The sequence below is a fragment of the Pinus tabuliformis genome, chromosome 6, assembly GCF_031772625.1.
Source record: "Pinus tabuliformis cultivar Carrire ecotype Pingquan chromosome 6, CPIR1, whole genome shotgun sequence".
In the NCBI taxonomy this organism is placed as follows: domain Eukaryota; kingdom Viridiplantae; phylum Streptophyta; class Pinopsida; order Pinales; family Pinaceae; genus Pinus; species Pinus tabuliformis.
In genome coordinates, this window is record NC_142292.1 from 729,866,071 (window position 1) to 729,883,987 (window position 17,917).

Here is a 17,917-nt window from a genome sequence, read left to right on the forward strand (position 1 = left end):
ATTATTTCATGAGTAGGACTTTCCATAACGTTAAAAGAGGTCGTTTCCACATTTAAGTTTCTCATGGACAATGATGATAGTAGTGTTTCCAACTGTTTCAAAATCTAAAATAATGATACTATTTAATAAGAAAGAGTCTTTTGCTCAACTTGATGAAACTGAATTTATGATAAAGCAATCAAGTGGTATTGAGATACGAACTTTACGAACTCAACGAGATCAGAAAATATTTCTGTGGATGAAGTGCTGATTGTTAAATAAGTCAACATGGATTAACAAATCCTTGCAAGTAAATTAAGCATGATATAAAATTAAATCATGATGAAAAAATGTTTACATGCAATTTCATATAGTGGTATTGGAATCAGTAAGCCAAAGGGTAAATGGATGTAAAATCAAAGGATTTTAATTTTGAGATATATGATTTAAATAATGATGCTATCACTAGGAAGAATATATGACAAGAGATTAAGACTCAAGATGATGAGGCTCATGTGAAATTTAACGATGTACTTAGATGATTATACCGTTGGTGTAAATAATCAACTACCTAGTAGAAAGAAGTCGAACTGATTATTGAAAAGTAATTGACAACTTGATGAAAACATATTGATGATGTTTCATGCTATCATGCTAGGCAGATAATGATGTACACATGGTTCTTATAGTGATAAGGTATCCATACGATAGTAGCGATATGCAGAGGTATTATGATGTTATGTCAAGATATATTGACATATTCATTTACTAAGTGATGATATGTATTTAATGTTCAATACTCATGATGGATATGATATGCATAACGTGGCATAGGAATTATGATGCTATAATATGAGGATTATTGACATGTGGTTAATTTATGAGAAGTCATGATATGTCTTTAATATAATTATGTTGATGGTATAACTGAAGCATGCGATAGTTCCGTACAAATCTATGACATGCATGAGCATGCAGTTCCTTATTATTCATAATTTTGCAATTAACAAAGATGAACGTTCTTATGATGACATGCAAGAGTTGGCATGTGGATTATTTCCTATGATACTATGATGGTATGGTTAATGCATTGGATGCATGTGGAGATGTGATGATTCACAGGACTCCACAAATGGGCCGAGAGGGCCGGTTTATTTGATGATCTCGTGCGAGCCCATACGCACAAGGGAGAATAAGTAATACCATATGTGCTAGGGACAAAACTCAATCAACACTACATATGCCAGTGGTTCCTTTGTCTTGTGTATAGCTCTTGATGGATAGCTCTAGAAGAGCTATGGGACCATCTTGAGGAGGCCAAGTGCCTGATGTTCTAGGCTAGGTGCCTATTATTGGATTGGGATGCCGACGTCTGGAAGGGATGTAAAGGACTTCGATGCCTGGGGCTGTGCGCCTTAGTAGTTGTGGAGGGAGTGGGCCAGCCTTGCGAGATGCCCGGGTTCATTGAGTACCGGACCGGATGCCTGCCTTGGGGCAGATGAGATCTGAGTCAGGCGCAAACCTTAAGGCTAGCCTTGGACTAGGATACAGACCGGGTTAGGCTTAGCTTGGTGCCGAAAGTGGGAAAAAGGACAGAGATTCCTTGAGATTTCCCGGGGTGTTGGGGACTTTCAATGCCTGCTAGTTATACTAGTTCAGCAGAGGGTGTTGGCAACAGGAAGTAAATAAAATAATAAATAATAAAAATAATAATATAATAATAAATAATAAATAATACAAATAATAAATAATACAAATAAATAATAATAATAAAAAATAATAAATCACTTAATAATAAATAATAAAAATAATAAATCATACATTTTAAATAATAAATGATATTTAAAAATATACAAGAAAATAAATAAAAATAATAAAAATAAAAATAAAAGTAAAGAAATAAAACAAGAAAGCTAAAAATCAAAGTCGCATGTAGACATATGGAGTGTGTGCATGTGGTTCCCATCCAATGTTTGCTCTATTTATTAGATGGTGAGGAGGATGGGAGGCATTCCATCTTTCCAAGATTCTATCTTTCATTCTCTTGGGAGAATGGTGTTCTAAGACATAGGAGTCACTGGCAGTAGTACGTTGATTGAGGGCTCGGGGGTGGCCAGTTGTAGCAAATCCTTGCACAATTGAGCCTACGATTGGGTGGAGAGTCGTCCCCAAAACCTGGTTGCGGTAAGCCTACTTCTACCACAGGTAAGCACGGGTAATCACTATTCATAGTTTGAATTTAGTTAATTAATTACATGATTGTTTTGCTAGGTAAGTGCCACTTTGATTTAAATTTAATATTAATAAGTTAATTAGATATTTATTTTGGACTATTACATCATGAGTTGTAATCCTTATCTTGATGAGGTGTTGTCATGATCCACTAATGAGTTGTCAATGAGATATAGATCTAGATGGTCAAATTGTTATATTATAAAATCATAACCTTGCATAAATACAATTTGTATGAGAACGGCGTTAAGCATTTTCCACCACTTTCCATGCCTTGTCTCCCTCAAGTCAATTTTAACATGGTATTAGAGAAAAGTTAATTTATGAGAGGTGAAATCTAAATTGACAATGGATGTGAGCTACTCCATGGTAGTGATCCATGAGAAAAGTCACGCTACCTACAAAAATAAAAGCATATCTACAACACTATAGATGTGTAATGACGAAGAAACTATTTTTATTATGGAAAAAAACAAGAATTATTATTATTTTTTTTATGAGCATCACCAATTTCTAGAATTTTTAAATCTCACTTGTCCTATTCGGATTCAATAGTGGCCTCAACACAAGGTCAACTTGCCACCATGCAATTACCTAGACTCCATTGTTCTCTCAGATATTGGTCAAAACCTATGCCAAAAATCTCTTCACCAAAAATAGAACACATTCTAGCATCCATTAAATTTCCAAAAAAACTTCCAGAGAGTGGGCACCTCAAAAACATAAAAAAATAAAATAAAATAAAACTAAGATTTAGACTTTTTGCAACTACATCAAGTGTTTTCAAGACATGTGTTGAGTGTGCATAGCACTCTACAAGTTGCCATCCAACTAAGCATCCTTTTGGGACAGTAATTCATTAATAGCAGTTGCGGGAGGAGATTTTTTTATCTCTCCTCTTTACACAATTCACCATTATTTATTTCTCTATTCCCAATTGTTTACCACTATGTATCAACGACTCATAGCAGTACACCCCCTTTTCTCGCAAAAGGGATGGCGCCTGATCGATGTGTCCGTGTCATCCAGCTATCATCATCAGCCTGATTTCCAAGATGTTATGTAAACCCATTCTTCATGTATATGATGTAAATAATCTCAGCAGAACCGCGTCATGTATGTAACGACCTAGGTAAACCTACCCTTTTAGTGATGATCTCCATTCTAGGAGGTTTTTCATCTCACCAATTCATTCTCGGATGGTTGACAGAGTTTTTCCCTCCGGTGTTACCCCAAAGCTAGAATGGATTTTGTCGCTAGGATCTTAGGCGACTCCTAGTGTTCTAGATTGAGTCTATGTAAAAGTAATTTGGGAATAATCCAACTATTTGAATAGATTATTTTATTACAAATTGCTTGGTATGTTGGATTATATTTGTGTCGTAGAAATGGGTGGTCTGTGAGGGTCTATTACAAATTGGTTTTCCCCCTTATGATGTTAAAAAATATGAAAATCATAATGTAAAGTGTCTTGAGGGTTGGAAAAATAATTTATCCCCTCATAGGATATTTAATTAAATTTTCGGACCAAAAATTAACTAAAATATTAAGCCAAAATTTAATTAATTCTAGGTCCTAGGTAAATTTAAATTCTCCAAAGGCAAAATTCGTCGATCCTAAAAAAATAAATTTTAAAGGTCCTGAGACTAAGGTAAATTAATGATTTTGCTAAATTTTAAACCTTTTATCCATACGGTTTAAGTCAAAGTTGTAATTTCTAAGTCTAACTGTTAGAAACCCTTCATGTACTTTTCTAATATATTTCTGCCTACTTGTTCTAATTAACAAGTTATTTACCATGTAAATACTGAAAATAAATACAAGTACATGCTCAAAACGTTACAGATCATCAACTGAAGGAAACAAAACAAGCACACAAGTGACACCATTGTTTTTGGACCAATGTCCCCAGAAAAACCCAATGCGGGAAAACCGGTGAAACTATCTAAGGATTTTAATTATTAAGCAATTTCAAAATACAATCTGGGTGCCAAAACTGGCTCACCCAACAGAGAATAATCTCGGTAGTAGTGCCTCTCAGTCGGAGACAGATGTTCCAGCTAAAACCCCGGATAAACACTCCGACAGCTCCCAACTCAAATTTGCTCCACGAAAACCCCGGCGTCAGACTCTAAGGACTGTCTCAACCCTTTCTGGCCCAGCATCTGCCCAGTGTCACCCTAGCTCTCCCTGCGTCAGCCTCTGGAGGCACTGTGTCAACCCTTAGAGCCTCTGCATTACCCACGTTGGCTCTCTGAGGCACTGCATAGCTCCTGGTTGCCTCTGCGTGAGCCCTGGCTGGCTTTCCGTGAACCTCTGGCTGGCTCTGCGTCCCTCTTTCCCCGCTTCTGCACTGATCCTCCTGGTACTATCTCTGCCTCTCTGCTTCTATATCCACTGCCCCTCAATTACAACTCTGACCACTCTTTCGATTGCCTCAACAAACCCTACCCCAGAAAATCGAAATCTTGATCAACTCGGTGTGTTCTCCAAGTGACCCTCAAGCCTCCTTTTATACTTTTCTCATTGACAATTCAACGGTCGAGATTAAGTCCCTAATCAATGGCTAAGATTAACTCTGAATTGATCCATGACTTTTGGACCCTTCTAACACAGTTTATATTAATTCACATTAATATTTTATTTTCCCTAAGTTTAGACTTAGGGACTCCATTAAAAATATTAATTATTTTAATATCTCTCAAACTGTTTAGAATCTTCCCAAACCATTTTTGGGTATTGGAAATCTCATGTGCTTTAGCCTCTCCACCAATTTTCATGGCTAGAGCACATCCGATGCTACCCCAAATCAACACTCCCTCTTAGTGAGGACTGAGCTCTAGTAATACTCCTCACTGAGCATCACCCTAATCATCCGGTATCGGTCCCTGTGCTAATGCTAGGCCTGCTGCCCAACATCCTTTGCATTGCAGCATCATGCACTACTACCCATGGCCCTGTCATGGCCACTTCTGCATCTGTACGGCAACTCCCTCTGCATCCGTGTTGCTACCCATGGCCCTACCACTGCCACTGTTGCATGTGCACTGCAACCCCTCTCATCATGCTGCATCATGCCACCCATAGCACTGCCACTACTAACTGCTGCGCTGCAACTCACTACAGAGAAGTAAGTAACTGATCTCCCAACTCTGACATCTCCATCAGGCTAGAAACACTCCTGATGCTGAAGCTCCCTTTGTCACTGACAAGTGATCCCTCTCTGACCTCTGCGCTACTGCATCAACTCTGTGCATCCCACATTGCTGCCTCACGCTGTTTTGGGACTCTGGCATTGTAGTTGCCTCTGTCGCTCCATCTACATCCATCTCTACTGACATCCGCCAGTACTGCTACTCCTCTTCAAGGCTCCCGTAGCTAGGTATAATCCGAGAGGTTGGGTACCTCGAGGATCCTGCCCCTCATCGCCTGTAGTCCATTTGACTACAGCTCAATATCTCCCCACTTCCGCTCAAGTGGCGTGTGAGCACTCAACGCACAGTCATCATCTGTCTCCACTTCCTTCTCCGCCCTTGCTGGCGCAGCCTTGGTCTCAGAAGCCTCTCCCTTGCTTTTCTTCCTTGGACACTGGGTCGCATAAAGACCCAGTTCCCCACAGTGGAAGCATTTGACCTTAGAAAGGTCCTTCTTCTTCCGTTTCTCCTGCTTTTCCTCAAATGCTAGGGCAACATCCACCTCTTCCTCCTTGATTTTGATCCCCTTGTCGTTGCTTCCTACCTTGGTCAACTTTCTGATCTCTTCTTGGCGAAGAGTCGCCGACATTTCCTCCCAATCTAGAAGGGTCACCCTGCCCAATATGCTCTGGACAAACACTTCCCAGTCTTCTGAGACTGCATTCAGGATTGTTCTCACCATCAATCCTTGATCCGGCGTTGCCCCTATGGAAGTCAGTTGATCCCGGATCTCCTTCAATCGACCGAGAAAGGTGTCGATCTGTTCTCCCTTTTGCATCTGGTATGACCACAACTGATCTTCTAGTAGCATCTTCCTCTACACGGAAGTATGTTGATACAACTTCTTTAGGGCCTCCCACATCTCATTTGTCGTATTCTTCTCGGCAATATGTGGCACTACATGGTCCTTGACCCCATCAAGGATGATGCTCTTGAGTCTTGGCCCTTGCCACTGCATCCTCATACCTATCGTTATCAGTCGGATCAAATGGGACCGTTATCGTCCTCAAGGCGAAGTGCTTGACATGATTCCTGTCTAGAACAAACAAGATTTTGGCCTTCCAGACTACGAAGTTTGAGGCTCTGTCCAATCTGTCCTGGTCTCTTACCCCGTTCACTACCATCTCACTGCTCCTATACTTCCCTCCTGGAAGTTCTTGGTGTGCCTCCCTCTGAGCCTCGATTTCCCTCCTGAAAACCTCTCTGCCAATGTCGAGATGCCCCCACTCCGATCCTTAGTGCAACTGCACCACTGATCTAAATTTCTTGGCTAGAAATCCTCGATAGCAACTCCCTCCTTGGTCTTGCCCTGTTAGATACTGTTTTGACTATAGTATCCCACTAGCTTCACTCTGCAACTTACCCACAGCCTCCTAAGCCCCAGCAAACTGAAGGTTAGAGCTTCTAGGCTCTGCGCAATCCCGACACTAGCAAAATCCGCACCTCCTGGCCACGGGCGTCAATCCTTCCTGACTGAGAAAGATGATCAGGCACTGCATAGGTCGAGTCTGCTCCCCTCTGCCACTGCGCTGATCCTCTTCCCGACTCAAACTTGATGACGCAGGCACTGCGTCACCCCTTCCTTGCTGCTTCTCTGCTAGGAACAGCTTCTGTCACTCGGGACAGTTGTTTTCTGCTGCTGCTGCTCTGCTCGACTGATGTCCTCAGTTCTCCTGTGATCTGCAACCACGCTCTGATACCATGTTGGAATTTCTAAGTCTAACTGTTAGAAACCCTTCATGTACTTTTCTGATTTATTTTTGCCTACTTGTTTTGATTAACAAGTTATTCACCATGTAAATCCTGAAAATAAATACAAGTACATGCTCAACACATTATAGATCATCAACTAAAGGAAACAAAACAAGCACACAAGTGACACCATTGTTTTTGGACCAATGTCCCCAGAAAAACCCAATGTGGGAAAACCGATGCAACTATCTAAGGGTTTTAATTACTAAGCAGTTTCAGAAGACGATCTGGGTGCCAAAACCGACTCACCCAATAGAGAATAATCTCCACAGTAGTACCTCTTAGTCGGAGATAGATGTTCCGGCTGAAACCCCGGAAAACACTCTGACAGCGCCCAGCTCCAATCTGCCCCACGAAAACCCCAACGTCAGCCTCTAGGGACAGTGTTAGCCTTTTCTGGCCCAGCATCACCCTAGCTCTCCCTACGTTAGCCTCTGGAGGCACTACATTAGCCCTTAGAGCCTCTGCATCACCCACGCTGGCTCCCTGAGGCACACGCAGCTCCTCGTTGCCTCTGCGTGAGACCTGGATAGCTCTGCGTGAACCTCTGGCTGGCTCTGTGTCCCTCTTTCCCGACTTCTGCACTGATCCTCCTGGTACTATCTTTGCCTCTCTGCTTCTGTATCCACAGCCCCTCAGCTGCAACTTTGATCACTCTTTCGACTTCCTCAGCAAACCCGGCCCCATAAAATTGAAATCTTGATCAACTCGGTGTGTTCTCCAAGTGACCCTCAAGCCTCCTTTTATACTTTTCTCGTTGACAATTCAACGGACGACATTAAGTCTGTAATCAACGACTAAGATTAACTTTGGCTTGATCCATGACTTTTCGACCCTTATAACACAGTTTTATATTAATTCACATTAATATTTTATTTTCCCTAAGTTTAGAGTTAGGGACACCATTAAAAATATTAATTATTTTAATATCTCCCAAATTGTTTAGAATCTGCCCAAACCATTTCTGGGTATTGGAGATCTCATGTGCTTTAGCCTCTCCAATTTTCGTGGCTAGAGCACATCCGATGTTACCCCAAATCAACAAAAGTCAAATTTTTGGGGAAATTAACTCAAAAATTTTATTTTTGAGTTAATTAAAATGCATTTAAATAAAAATTTCGAATTTCCCATATTTCGACAGATGAGATTAAAAGAAATTTTAATCTTCATCAACGGTCGAGATTGCTTTGACGAGGATCACTTGAACTAGTCGTTGGATGATTTATCTTTAAATAGCAAATCATTTGTCAATTGATCTATCCGATCTCTGAGACATGTGCTTAGCAAGAAGCTCATGTAATCTTTTTATGGATAATAAAGAAAGATTTTGGGGTTAAATTCTGCTAGTGTTACTCTTGATGGGAATACTATAAGATGTGTTGTTTTCATGCATAATTTTTCTAAAGCCATTGATGATAGCTTCTGAAGAGTGATTTGAGTATAGGTATCTTGCTCAATCGCTGGGGTTTGAATAATAATTTAAATTTTTCACGTAATAGTAGGTATCTCTATTTGTCTTAATTTTATTATTATTTTCTTGCTCTATATTTGATGGTTGGATTGAGTTTTGCAGGGAAATCTTGATTTTAGATCATTGGGAATTAGGGGGAGTTTTCAGTTGGACCAGCCAAGTCCCAATCCGTGTTTTCTGAAGAGCCCAACTAAATTAGCTCTAGGCTTATCATAAGTTTTCTAGTTGGTGATGCACGAAGGGTTTCAAGTTAGCACCTCCTTTAAAATTTAAAAAATCTTTTAATTTTTGTGCAGCATATTGATAGATCTGGCTACTTAGAGCCTTCAGCTTGTACTTGTTGTAATTTTACTGGTTTTTTTTGGTTTTTTAATTTCATCATTGCATATATCATTTCTGGGTGTTTCGTTTTTGTCATTACAGGTGCATATTTGAAGGAATATTTTTGTTTGAAGCCAGATCTAGGCCCTGGAGGGTAAGATCTGGCCTCAATATCACTTTGCAGGGATATTATTCAACTTTTTTACAATCCAAGGGTTTTAAAATTTTGTAGATCTGGAAAATTTTATAAGGGTTTCAAGGCCAAATCTAAAGCATACAAAATATATATTGATGTGAAATTCGATTTTTCTGGGTTTATTTGGGTTTTTGTGGGCTACTGTTGGCTTCCTAGGACTGCTGCCTAGGGCTTTTTATCTTTTTGCTGCACAAAATTTCAATTTTTTTTTTAAGAAAAACTCTTATCCCTCCTTTCTGGCTGCCTGCAAAACCATGTCTGCTCCTCCCGTGGCTCACTGCATCCTCTATGTTCCCTTTGCTTTCGTTGGCTGCCAAAGACTCCAACTCATTTCGTGGCTCACTGCAAACCTGCAACCCTCTCCTTCGCTCTTCGAATCTCCACAACTTCCCTTTCCTCCTTCTCCCTTGCAGCTCCTTGCCTTTCTCTGTCTGCAACCCACGTGACCTCCTTTCTTGTATCCTTCCTCTCATCCGCGACTCCCTCAGCTTGTTGTGTCTGCCTACCACTCCCTTGAAATTTCTCCCTGTTGCTCGAGCTTGCATCCTTCTCCTACATCCTTTCCTCTTCTCCATCGCTGCAAATCCCCTCAATGGCTTACCTCGAGCTCCTTCCTTGCCGCCACCAGTCTCAACCTACACACAACAAACATTCGACTTTTTTTTTTACTTCATTTTGTTTTATATTTTGCATAAGTTAGGTTTAGGTTTATAAAATTCGATTTCATTTGATTTACTTTTCAAATTGTTGGATTTGATTTTGTTTTGTATTTTTTTCATTTTTATTTCTTATGACGTGTTTTGAATTTTTTTATTTTAATGTTTTTATTTCATTTAAAATTTTAAAAAACATTCAAAAAATCTAAAAAAAAATTAAAATGTTTGGTGACTTTAGAATTGCTAAGGAATTAAATCAAAAGGGGAATTTGTGCCCTCACGTTTAAAAAATTTAAATTTTTATGGGGATAGTTAATTTTTATGTGGCCTATCCCATAAAAATTTAAATTTAATTAAGTACTTTTGATTTTTATTTTTAGTCACATTAAAAAATTTAATTTGCCACATTAAATTTGCTTCATAAGCTTAGCACCTTAAACAAACTTAAGGGATAATTAAAACTCTAATCTAAAGTTCCTTGGTGTCTTTTGTGTTAAGTGTAAAATTTTAAATTTTGTGGTAGTGATTTCTCTATTGTCAAGTGTGATTAATGTTTTTAAAGATTGACTATAGAAAGATAAATTCTAGATCTGGGATCATTGCTTAGCAGTTACTTTTCATAATTCTTCACAATATTTAATTCCTAGAATATATTGCATGTTAAAGTTTTGGGCGTTTACATTCAATCGTCCATGATTGTCACTTTCACCACATTTATAAATTGCTCTAGATAACTTGTTTTTTTGTAGTCTACGGTTAATTGAATATAAAGGCACTGGTCTATAATCATTTCTATCTTGTGGTTGTGTCTTATTCGTATAAATTGTTTGATCTATTCATCTCAGTTAACTAGGACTTGTTTACATCCATCAAGTTGTTCATCCTTAAGTATCTTAGAGCCTGTGTTGCACAGGCTACCCTTATTCATTCACCCCAAAGACTACCCCCCTTGACTAGTATAGGAGAGAGTCTAAACGGAGTGAGTAAGGATAAGAGTGACAACCCTTACTCTGAGCGTTGTCGCAGTGCCTAGACACTTTGTGCGACAACACCAACTTTAGTTATAAATTCACAAGCCTATCCTTCATAACCACTAAAAGCATACGCCTTCGCCATCTTTGGGAATATCATAACTAGGAAGGGGGCACTTGCACAAACCAACATCAAGGTGGGAGTTCCCATAACTGAGATTTATAACTAAGTTCCTAAGCTTGTTACTAGTTGCCTAGAAGATTCATGGATATAGCGTTGGTTACTCCCTCTCATGGAAAATTGGATACAGTCTTGGTGGTTCCTCATTACACAGACAACAAGTCCAAGAACTATTTCTTATATTACAGTTTGATTGAAATAACAATGTGTTTAGCTTGTTGGTTCTCATATTCACGTGTACCCCCACATTGGCAATTTCTCTTGTTTATGTGTAGATTTACAATGAGCCACTCTTTGATCCATTTAACAAAACCAAAGGAATCAATTCTTCTAATTTAGTACAATACAGGCTAGTCAAGCGGACAAGCCAACATGATAGTGGTCATGAGGCATATAAGACTACTATTTGTGGATCATAATGAGGTTTTTGGCTAGAGAACTACATGATAGGAGAAAACTTTTCACGTAGAGTTACGTAGATATGTGGATGAGTAACAGAGACAAAAGATATGAAATCTATGCTTCATTTCCTTTTCTAGGTATAATGCCAAGCATTGTTGATCTAGATACTTAAAAATGGTGCAAAGGGAGTCTGAGTCATAAGATTCCATAAACAAGAAGTGGTATCAACTGCGTATCTCATACTACCAAGGGAATTCGAATACAAAGTGCTCCTATGTCTTTGTCTCACATATATAGAAAATATGGCTTAATGTATCCCCCCACAATATATTGAGATCAATTTCCACCTAAGCCTTATGTGATCCCACCTTAAATAGGCCTACAGAGATTCTATGCATGTGCATCCAATGTCAAAGTGTATAATGGGGTTATAATATGAGGCTTCCTCTAAGTTCCAATAAGTGCTTTACATAAAATGGCATCTTGGGTCTCAAACCTACAAGGGGACCAATCCATTAGACCTGGATATATTGGCTATAAATATACCCCCTAATGATCCCTCTCGTCTCTTGCATATTAGGCAACAAGTGGCCATGGGCATCCACTAACTAACTCAATGGGGGGTAGAAATCTACCAATATACCAATTGAGTAATGACACATGAAGCCTTTGAATACAAACACCTTGCACTCTCACAAGGAGGGGCAAACTTGGCAATGGTAAGCAAGATGTGCATATTGGTCTCTATCTGCCACGGAGTTCGAAAATCTTGGAACACAATGCAGTAGCTCTATCAATCTGAAGACAATATCTATCTAGAAAGGGTGTGGTGAAAACTCTAACTAGATGATGGGTTGGGGGACTATTTGCTTGCATCACATGGTGCAGCTGAGCAAGAGCATTTAAACAAGGATAAGGAAATCGATCATCTTAGAAATCTAAATCAAAATTTAATTGTTGAGGTCAAACAATTAAAAGAAAATGAATATCAATTCCAAAGGTCAAAGCGGAAGTTGTTAATGAAGAGATATCCACCAACCCCATTCAATTAAAGGATATTTTCAATACTAAATAGTTGAAATGCAAACAGTAAGCAAACAGATGTCAATATACTCATTCGATGTTACGAATCAAACTATTGCAACTAACCAAAACTGTTTGCTTGACAAACCATCATAATCTCTAATGGAAACACAAATACACATGTTAAGGTTAATCAATAGTAACCTGAAGTCAAGATCAACAAGTAGAAAGGCTACAAGGTAGCTTATTGTCACACTGACCAATCAACTTGCATCTCCCCTGAACAAAGACTAACATAGTTGGGTTCTCAAGAATCAAAATCCCAATACAATTTGGAGTCATAAACAAAGAAAATTAATTCAAGATAACCACAAATGGATTGAGTCTAACTTAAATTGAGCTCGATCTTATGAACTCAGCACCTATGTAAGCAATTAAAGGCTCTACCAACTAAACCTAAAAGAAACAGTAAAATGATAATGCCAATTCTCTTTGAAAAAAGGGTAAGAATAGAATCAAAAACTTTGGATTGACTATCAGAAATTCAGTAAAGTAGTATTTCTAGAACGCTGCACAACTCACATTCTGTACTTGTTCTTCAAGAATCATCACCCTTTCAGTGAGTGCCTCTACTGTCTCCGTTGCCGAAATAAACTTGCAGTGCTGTCAACAACAGTGCAGAGGAAATTTCTTAAATTTATGATCCCTACCTAAAAAAAGGGATGCTAATGTGCTAACCATGACAATGTACAACACAATGCATTACTCACTATCTCATTGTATTTCTCTTCTAAGAAGGCTTGCTGAGTCAAAGCAGTCATTTTTTCTGCACCCACATTTTCAAATTTTAACCTAAGTTCCACAAAATTGTGGTTTATCTCATCTCTTTCACCTTTAACTTTATCCAGCTCATTTTGAAGAGCAGCTATATCTCTAGATACCTTTTCATTCTCTAGAGAGAGTAGCTCAGCCCTTGATTTCAGAGTCTGCAGTATAGTTCATGCACATCAGATCATACAATCAAATTGTACACAAAGTAACATATAGTTGAGATAGAAATCATATTTTCCAAGGCCAAGACATTACCTCAGTAGTACTTGTCATAGCATCTATAGAAGTTTCATGTTCAGCCTTGGAACGATTAAGGTCTTCTCTTAGCTTAGCTAACTCCAAACAACTGTAGTGGAAATAATCGATATGTGTTAGTTCATACAAAGATTTGGATCACTTTGTCCATAAAAATAAGCCATATCAAGCAATATTATGGCACTGTCACTAATATCTTACAAGCTAGCATCTAAATTACTCTATATGCCCACCGTCCCAAACTCACTTCCAGATCTGTCAGAATCCATATCTTGTATGGTTATGGCATAGATACACATGGAATATGTACATATAACATCTACACACAGATGGTATATTTAAAAACCTAAACTAAAACTATAAAATCATTATCAGAAATATTTTTGTATCTGGAATAGTTGTATCGGGATATTTTAATTGTATGTCAGATATAATAAGTTTTTAAAGTTTCCTTAATTTTCAAAAACATACATGTCCTTTAGAGAATAGACTTAAAATTTAATATTTGATATATGATATCATATAAATATATATCTTACATACCCTTGAATTTTAAAAACATCTGCCTACCAACACCCATACCTACAAACCTTAGCAACTTAGGGTTACACAAATATTGGTCCAGCACATGAAGTAAAATAAATGCATTGAATGACACTTTAAGAGAGCAATACTTGTGTTAAGACATATCCTAATATCATAACTGATTATCCAAAGCATCAAATATGGGGAAAAATTGTTTGGCTGTGGTTTTACACAAACAATTGTTTTTAAATTAGTTAAGCCAACACTGGGCTAAAGTTTATATCCATTTTGTATTTCCAAACAAAATTCAACATATTCTTTCATGTTAACCTGTTCCAAAAACACATTAATCAAACCAAAACTTCAATTATTTGATCATTTTGTATCACTTGGTGCAAGCATGAAAAAACTCATAAGCCATCAGCTCCTGCACTTACGCAAAAGAAAACTTTTAGAGATTCATCGTTAGAGTTCCCAACACTTGGAACCACTTTGTCCATAGATGACATAAAAACATTAAGTCAAAAGTTATAACCATTTGAATGTGAAAATTTCAAGTTTGATTGCTTAGGTTGAAACTCATAGCTTGAACGTTACCCAAGCAACATGCCATGTTTTAAGTAATATACACAAGATTATTCCATTAACCATTGAAATTGAATCTAGATATTTATCATAGTTAAAAAAGAAACTAAAGCTAGACAATTTTTCACAAATCAACTTGACTCAGCCCCAAAACAAGCCAAGTTTACTACAAATGGCATGACTTGGTCTACCTGGTAAAACTCGCCATTATTCAATGAAATAGAACAAGTAGGACCAAATTTGATTGAGTTTCAGTATCTTTGGAAAAGAACTATTGTATTCTGTTGCTTTTGTGTCCCTAGCAACATTGCATGAGCGGGGACATTTTTTGGAAGCAGGGATGCGGAAGCGTCATTTTCCAAAAATCTAGGTAGTGAAGCATCTCGGAACCGTCTATTCTATATATATATATATATATAAATAAAAACACATCCAAAATACCAAATTAGTTGTAGAAGACATGAAAACATGCATATTTTTACATAAATCAAGATAGATATGCCATCCATTATACATCAATGATTAATTATTCTAGCATCAACCATCTAGAATCTAGATTCCTCTTCTCTTGTCTAGCCTTTGCCTCTACTTCAATTTTATAGGGATATTAGTCAACATTGCCTAATTTTGATCAAGCAACTTAATGCAAGCCTTATAATATGGTAGAGAAAGCTTAACATGCCTGATCAATGATTTTGACTTGAGTGAAGGGTACATAATTGCTAAGGCCATGACAAAGGAGTTCAACAATCAACAACACCAACATTGGGGTACATATAGGGCTTGGTGCTTTTGATTAAATGCCAATCACATGCCCTCATACATGATATAATCCAATGAAACACCACAATCCCATTGATCCTAAAAACTGTTAAGTCTGTTGAAATTTGAATGGGATATGAAATTCTGTTTTCTCCATATGAAGTCTGATGAGGTTGGAACCACTCTCAAACATCCTAAGTCATTTTATGGCAATGTTAAAAACTTTAGTAAAAGGATGGAAATGAAAGATAAAGGAGAATGTCACTTTTAATTTAAGAATTTAACATTACCATTAGGGAGCATCTAGGAAGCGTCTAGGGAGCATCAAGGGGCACCTTGGGAGCACTGGATAGCAGCAAAGGTAGCTTCAACATCAAAATGCTTCCGGACTGACAAGGATGTCAGAATTTGGGTAGATCAGTTACTTACTTCTCGGTAAGTGAGTTGCAGTGCAGTAGTTAGCAGTGGCAGTGGTATGGGAAGCATGGGCAACATGTTGAGAGGGAGATGCAGTACGGATGTAGCAGTAGCAGTGGCAGTGTCATGGGCAGCAGTACAGTGGATGTTGTGCAACAGGCCAAGCATCAACACAGGTACCGGTGCGGAAGGATCAGTGTGATGTTCAGTGGTGGAGCATTACTAGAGCACATTCCTCCCTAAGAGGGAGTTTTGATTTGTGGTTGCATCGGATGTGCTCTAGCCATGAAAAATGGTGGAGAGGGTAAGGCACATAAGATCTTCAAGACCCAGAAATGGTTTGGGGAAATCCCCCCTGGTTGGAGAGATATTAAAACAATTAATATTTTTAATGGAGTTCCTAAGTCTAAACTTAGGAAAATTAAAATATTAATGGGTATTAATATAAAATTGGGTGAGAATGTTCTAAATGACATGGATCAAGACAAATCTAATCTTAGCCATTGATTAGAGGTTTAATATCGGTCTTTGAAAACTCAACAGGAAAAGTATAAGAGGAGGTTTCAGGGTCAGTTGGAGATACACCGAGATTGATCAATCAGTGCGATTTTCTGGAGCGGGGCCTGCTGAGAAAATTCAACAAGTGATTTGTGGCAGCAAGGGGCAGTGAGTACATAGCAGAGAGGCAGGGATAGTGCCAGAGAGTCAGCGCAGTGATTGAAGAGGCTGACGCAAAGGCAACAAGAGCCACACAAAGGCAGCTAGAGACTGCGCACAGGCTGAGGGGCCTGCATGGGTGATGCAGAGGGCCAGAGAGCTAACGCAGAGAGTCAGTAGGCTGACGTAGAGGGTTCAGGGGCTACGCTGAGGCTAGCAGGGCTGACGCAGAGCCAAGAGGAAGCGTCGGAAGGATTTTCATGGGGCAGACTTGATCCAGGTGCATGTTGGTGGCCACCCACCTATCCCATTTGGACCCCCACAACTGTCTCTTTCAGTCTTTTTAGTTTCGTAACTTGTAGCACAATTTACTATTTTTAGCAGTTTTTCTGGTCCTAAACTTCCGGAGCCATTTTGAGGCCCTAAACGACGTTTTTTGGGAAATCTACCGCCAGCGATTTTACTATCAAAAAATTGTCTTTTCCGTAGTAGTCCTCGGAGAGATCTTTCCAACGAGCTATCATGCGCGTCAAACAGAGATAATATGACCAATTCGCGAACCCGGGAAGTTGATGTACCAACTTAACCAGAAACGGGGCCCACAATTTGGCGTTTCATCTTCTAGGGTTAGGTTTTGGAATGTGAAGGGTTTTCCATTGTTTCTCAATAATAAATAGGCCTTCGAGCCTCATTGTAACACAGTTCAAAGGCATGTAGCCACCACATCTCTTCTCAGAGATAAGCTACCATCACCCTAGCTAGTTTATTTCCATTGTTGTTTGTAAGCATATTTCAGTATTTTACAGTAATGAAATGAAGTATTATTTCCGCTGCATATCTGTCTTTATGATTATCTCTGTATTTTATTGCGTTCCTGTTTAAATCTGGATCAGTGGTATCAGAGTGGTATGCTTTTTCTCTGTTTTTTCTTTGCATGTCCCCAACAAGGTCGGGATATAAGGAGTTAGGGCTTGAATTGGTCGAACCTTTGCAAGACCAGCCTCGCAAATCTCGACGACCTCCCATGGCAGATGAGAAGAAAAACGAGGGGGCGAGAGATCCTATCAAAATCTTGCTCGAAGAAGCCCTCGAGCAACAAAGGAACGCGATGATGGACAGCTTTGCCTAGATCCTTCAGGGGCTACCCAGAGGTGATGCATCGGCGTCCAACAGCTACTCTGGAAATGCCACACCCTTTAAGGTACAAGTTAATTTTGAAATCCCCATCTTCGAGGGTCAAATAGACGCAAATGTTGTAGATAAATGGTTAAATCTACTAGATGGGTATTTTTTTGTTCATGAATTTTCAAATCGGGAAAAGATTGTTTTCGCTCTTCTCAAAGCAGCCCCCCACGTCAAGGACTGGTGGGAAACCTACTGCGAGCAGAAGGATGAAAGTACAGGCTCACTGTTTTCAGCCGCACCCACTTGGAATGACTTCCGGGATGCCATCAAGGAGCAGTACTACCCTGTCAAAAGCTATGAGGGCAAATACATCAAATGGACC

General features: G+C 38.9%; 1 protein-coding gene across 3 annotated transcripts in view; it reads right to left on the reverse strand.

The window, feature by feature from the left end:
- Window positions 1-17,917, reverse strand: part of LOC149260784 (kinesin-like protein KIN-7O) — a 314,791-nt gene that overhangs the window by 15,409 nt on the left and 281,465 nt on the right. For 2 of the 3 annotated variants that reach the window (XM_089421110.1, XM_089421112.1), the window contains exons 29-31: window positions 13,465-13,555; window positions 13,149-13,364; window positions 12,961-13,041 (exon numbers count right to left, since the gene is read on the reverse strand). In XM_089421110.1, coding sequence (XP_089277236.1) covers window positions 12,961-13,041; window positions 13,149-13,364; window positions 13,465-13,555 — 388 coding nt within the window. Of the gene's footprint in view, window positions 1-12,960; window positions 13,042-13,148; window positions 13,365-13,464; window positions 13,556-17,917 lie in introns of those variants that run through there. The other variant, XM_089421115.1, reaches the window with a different exon arrangement.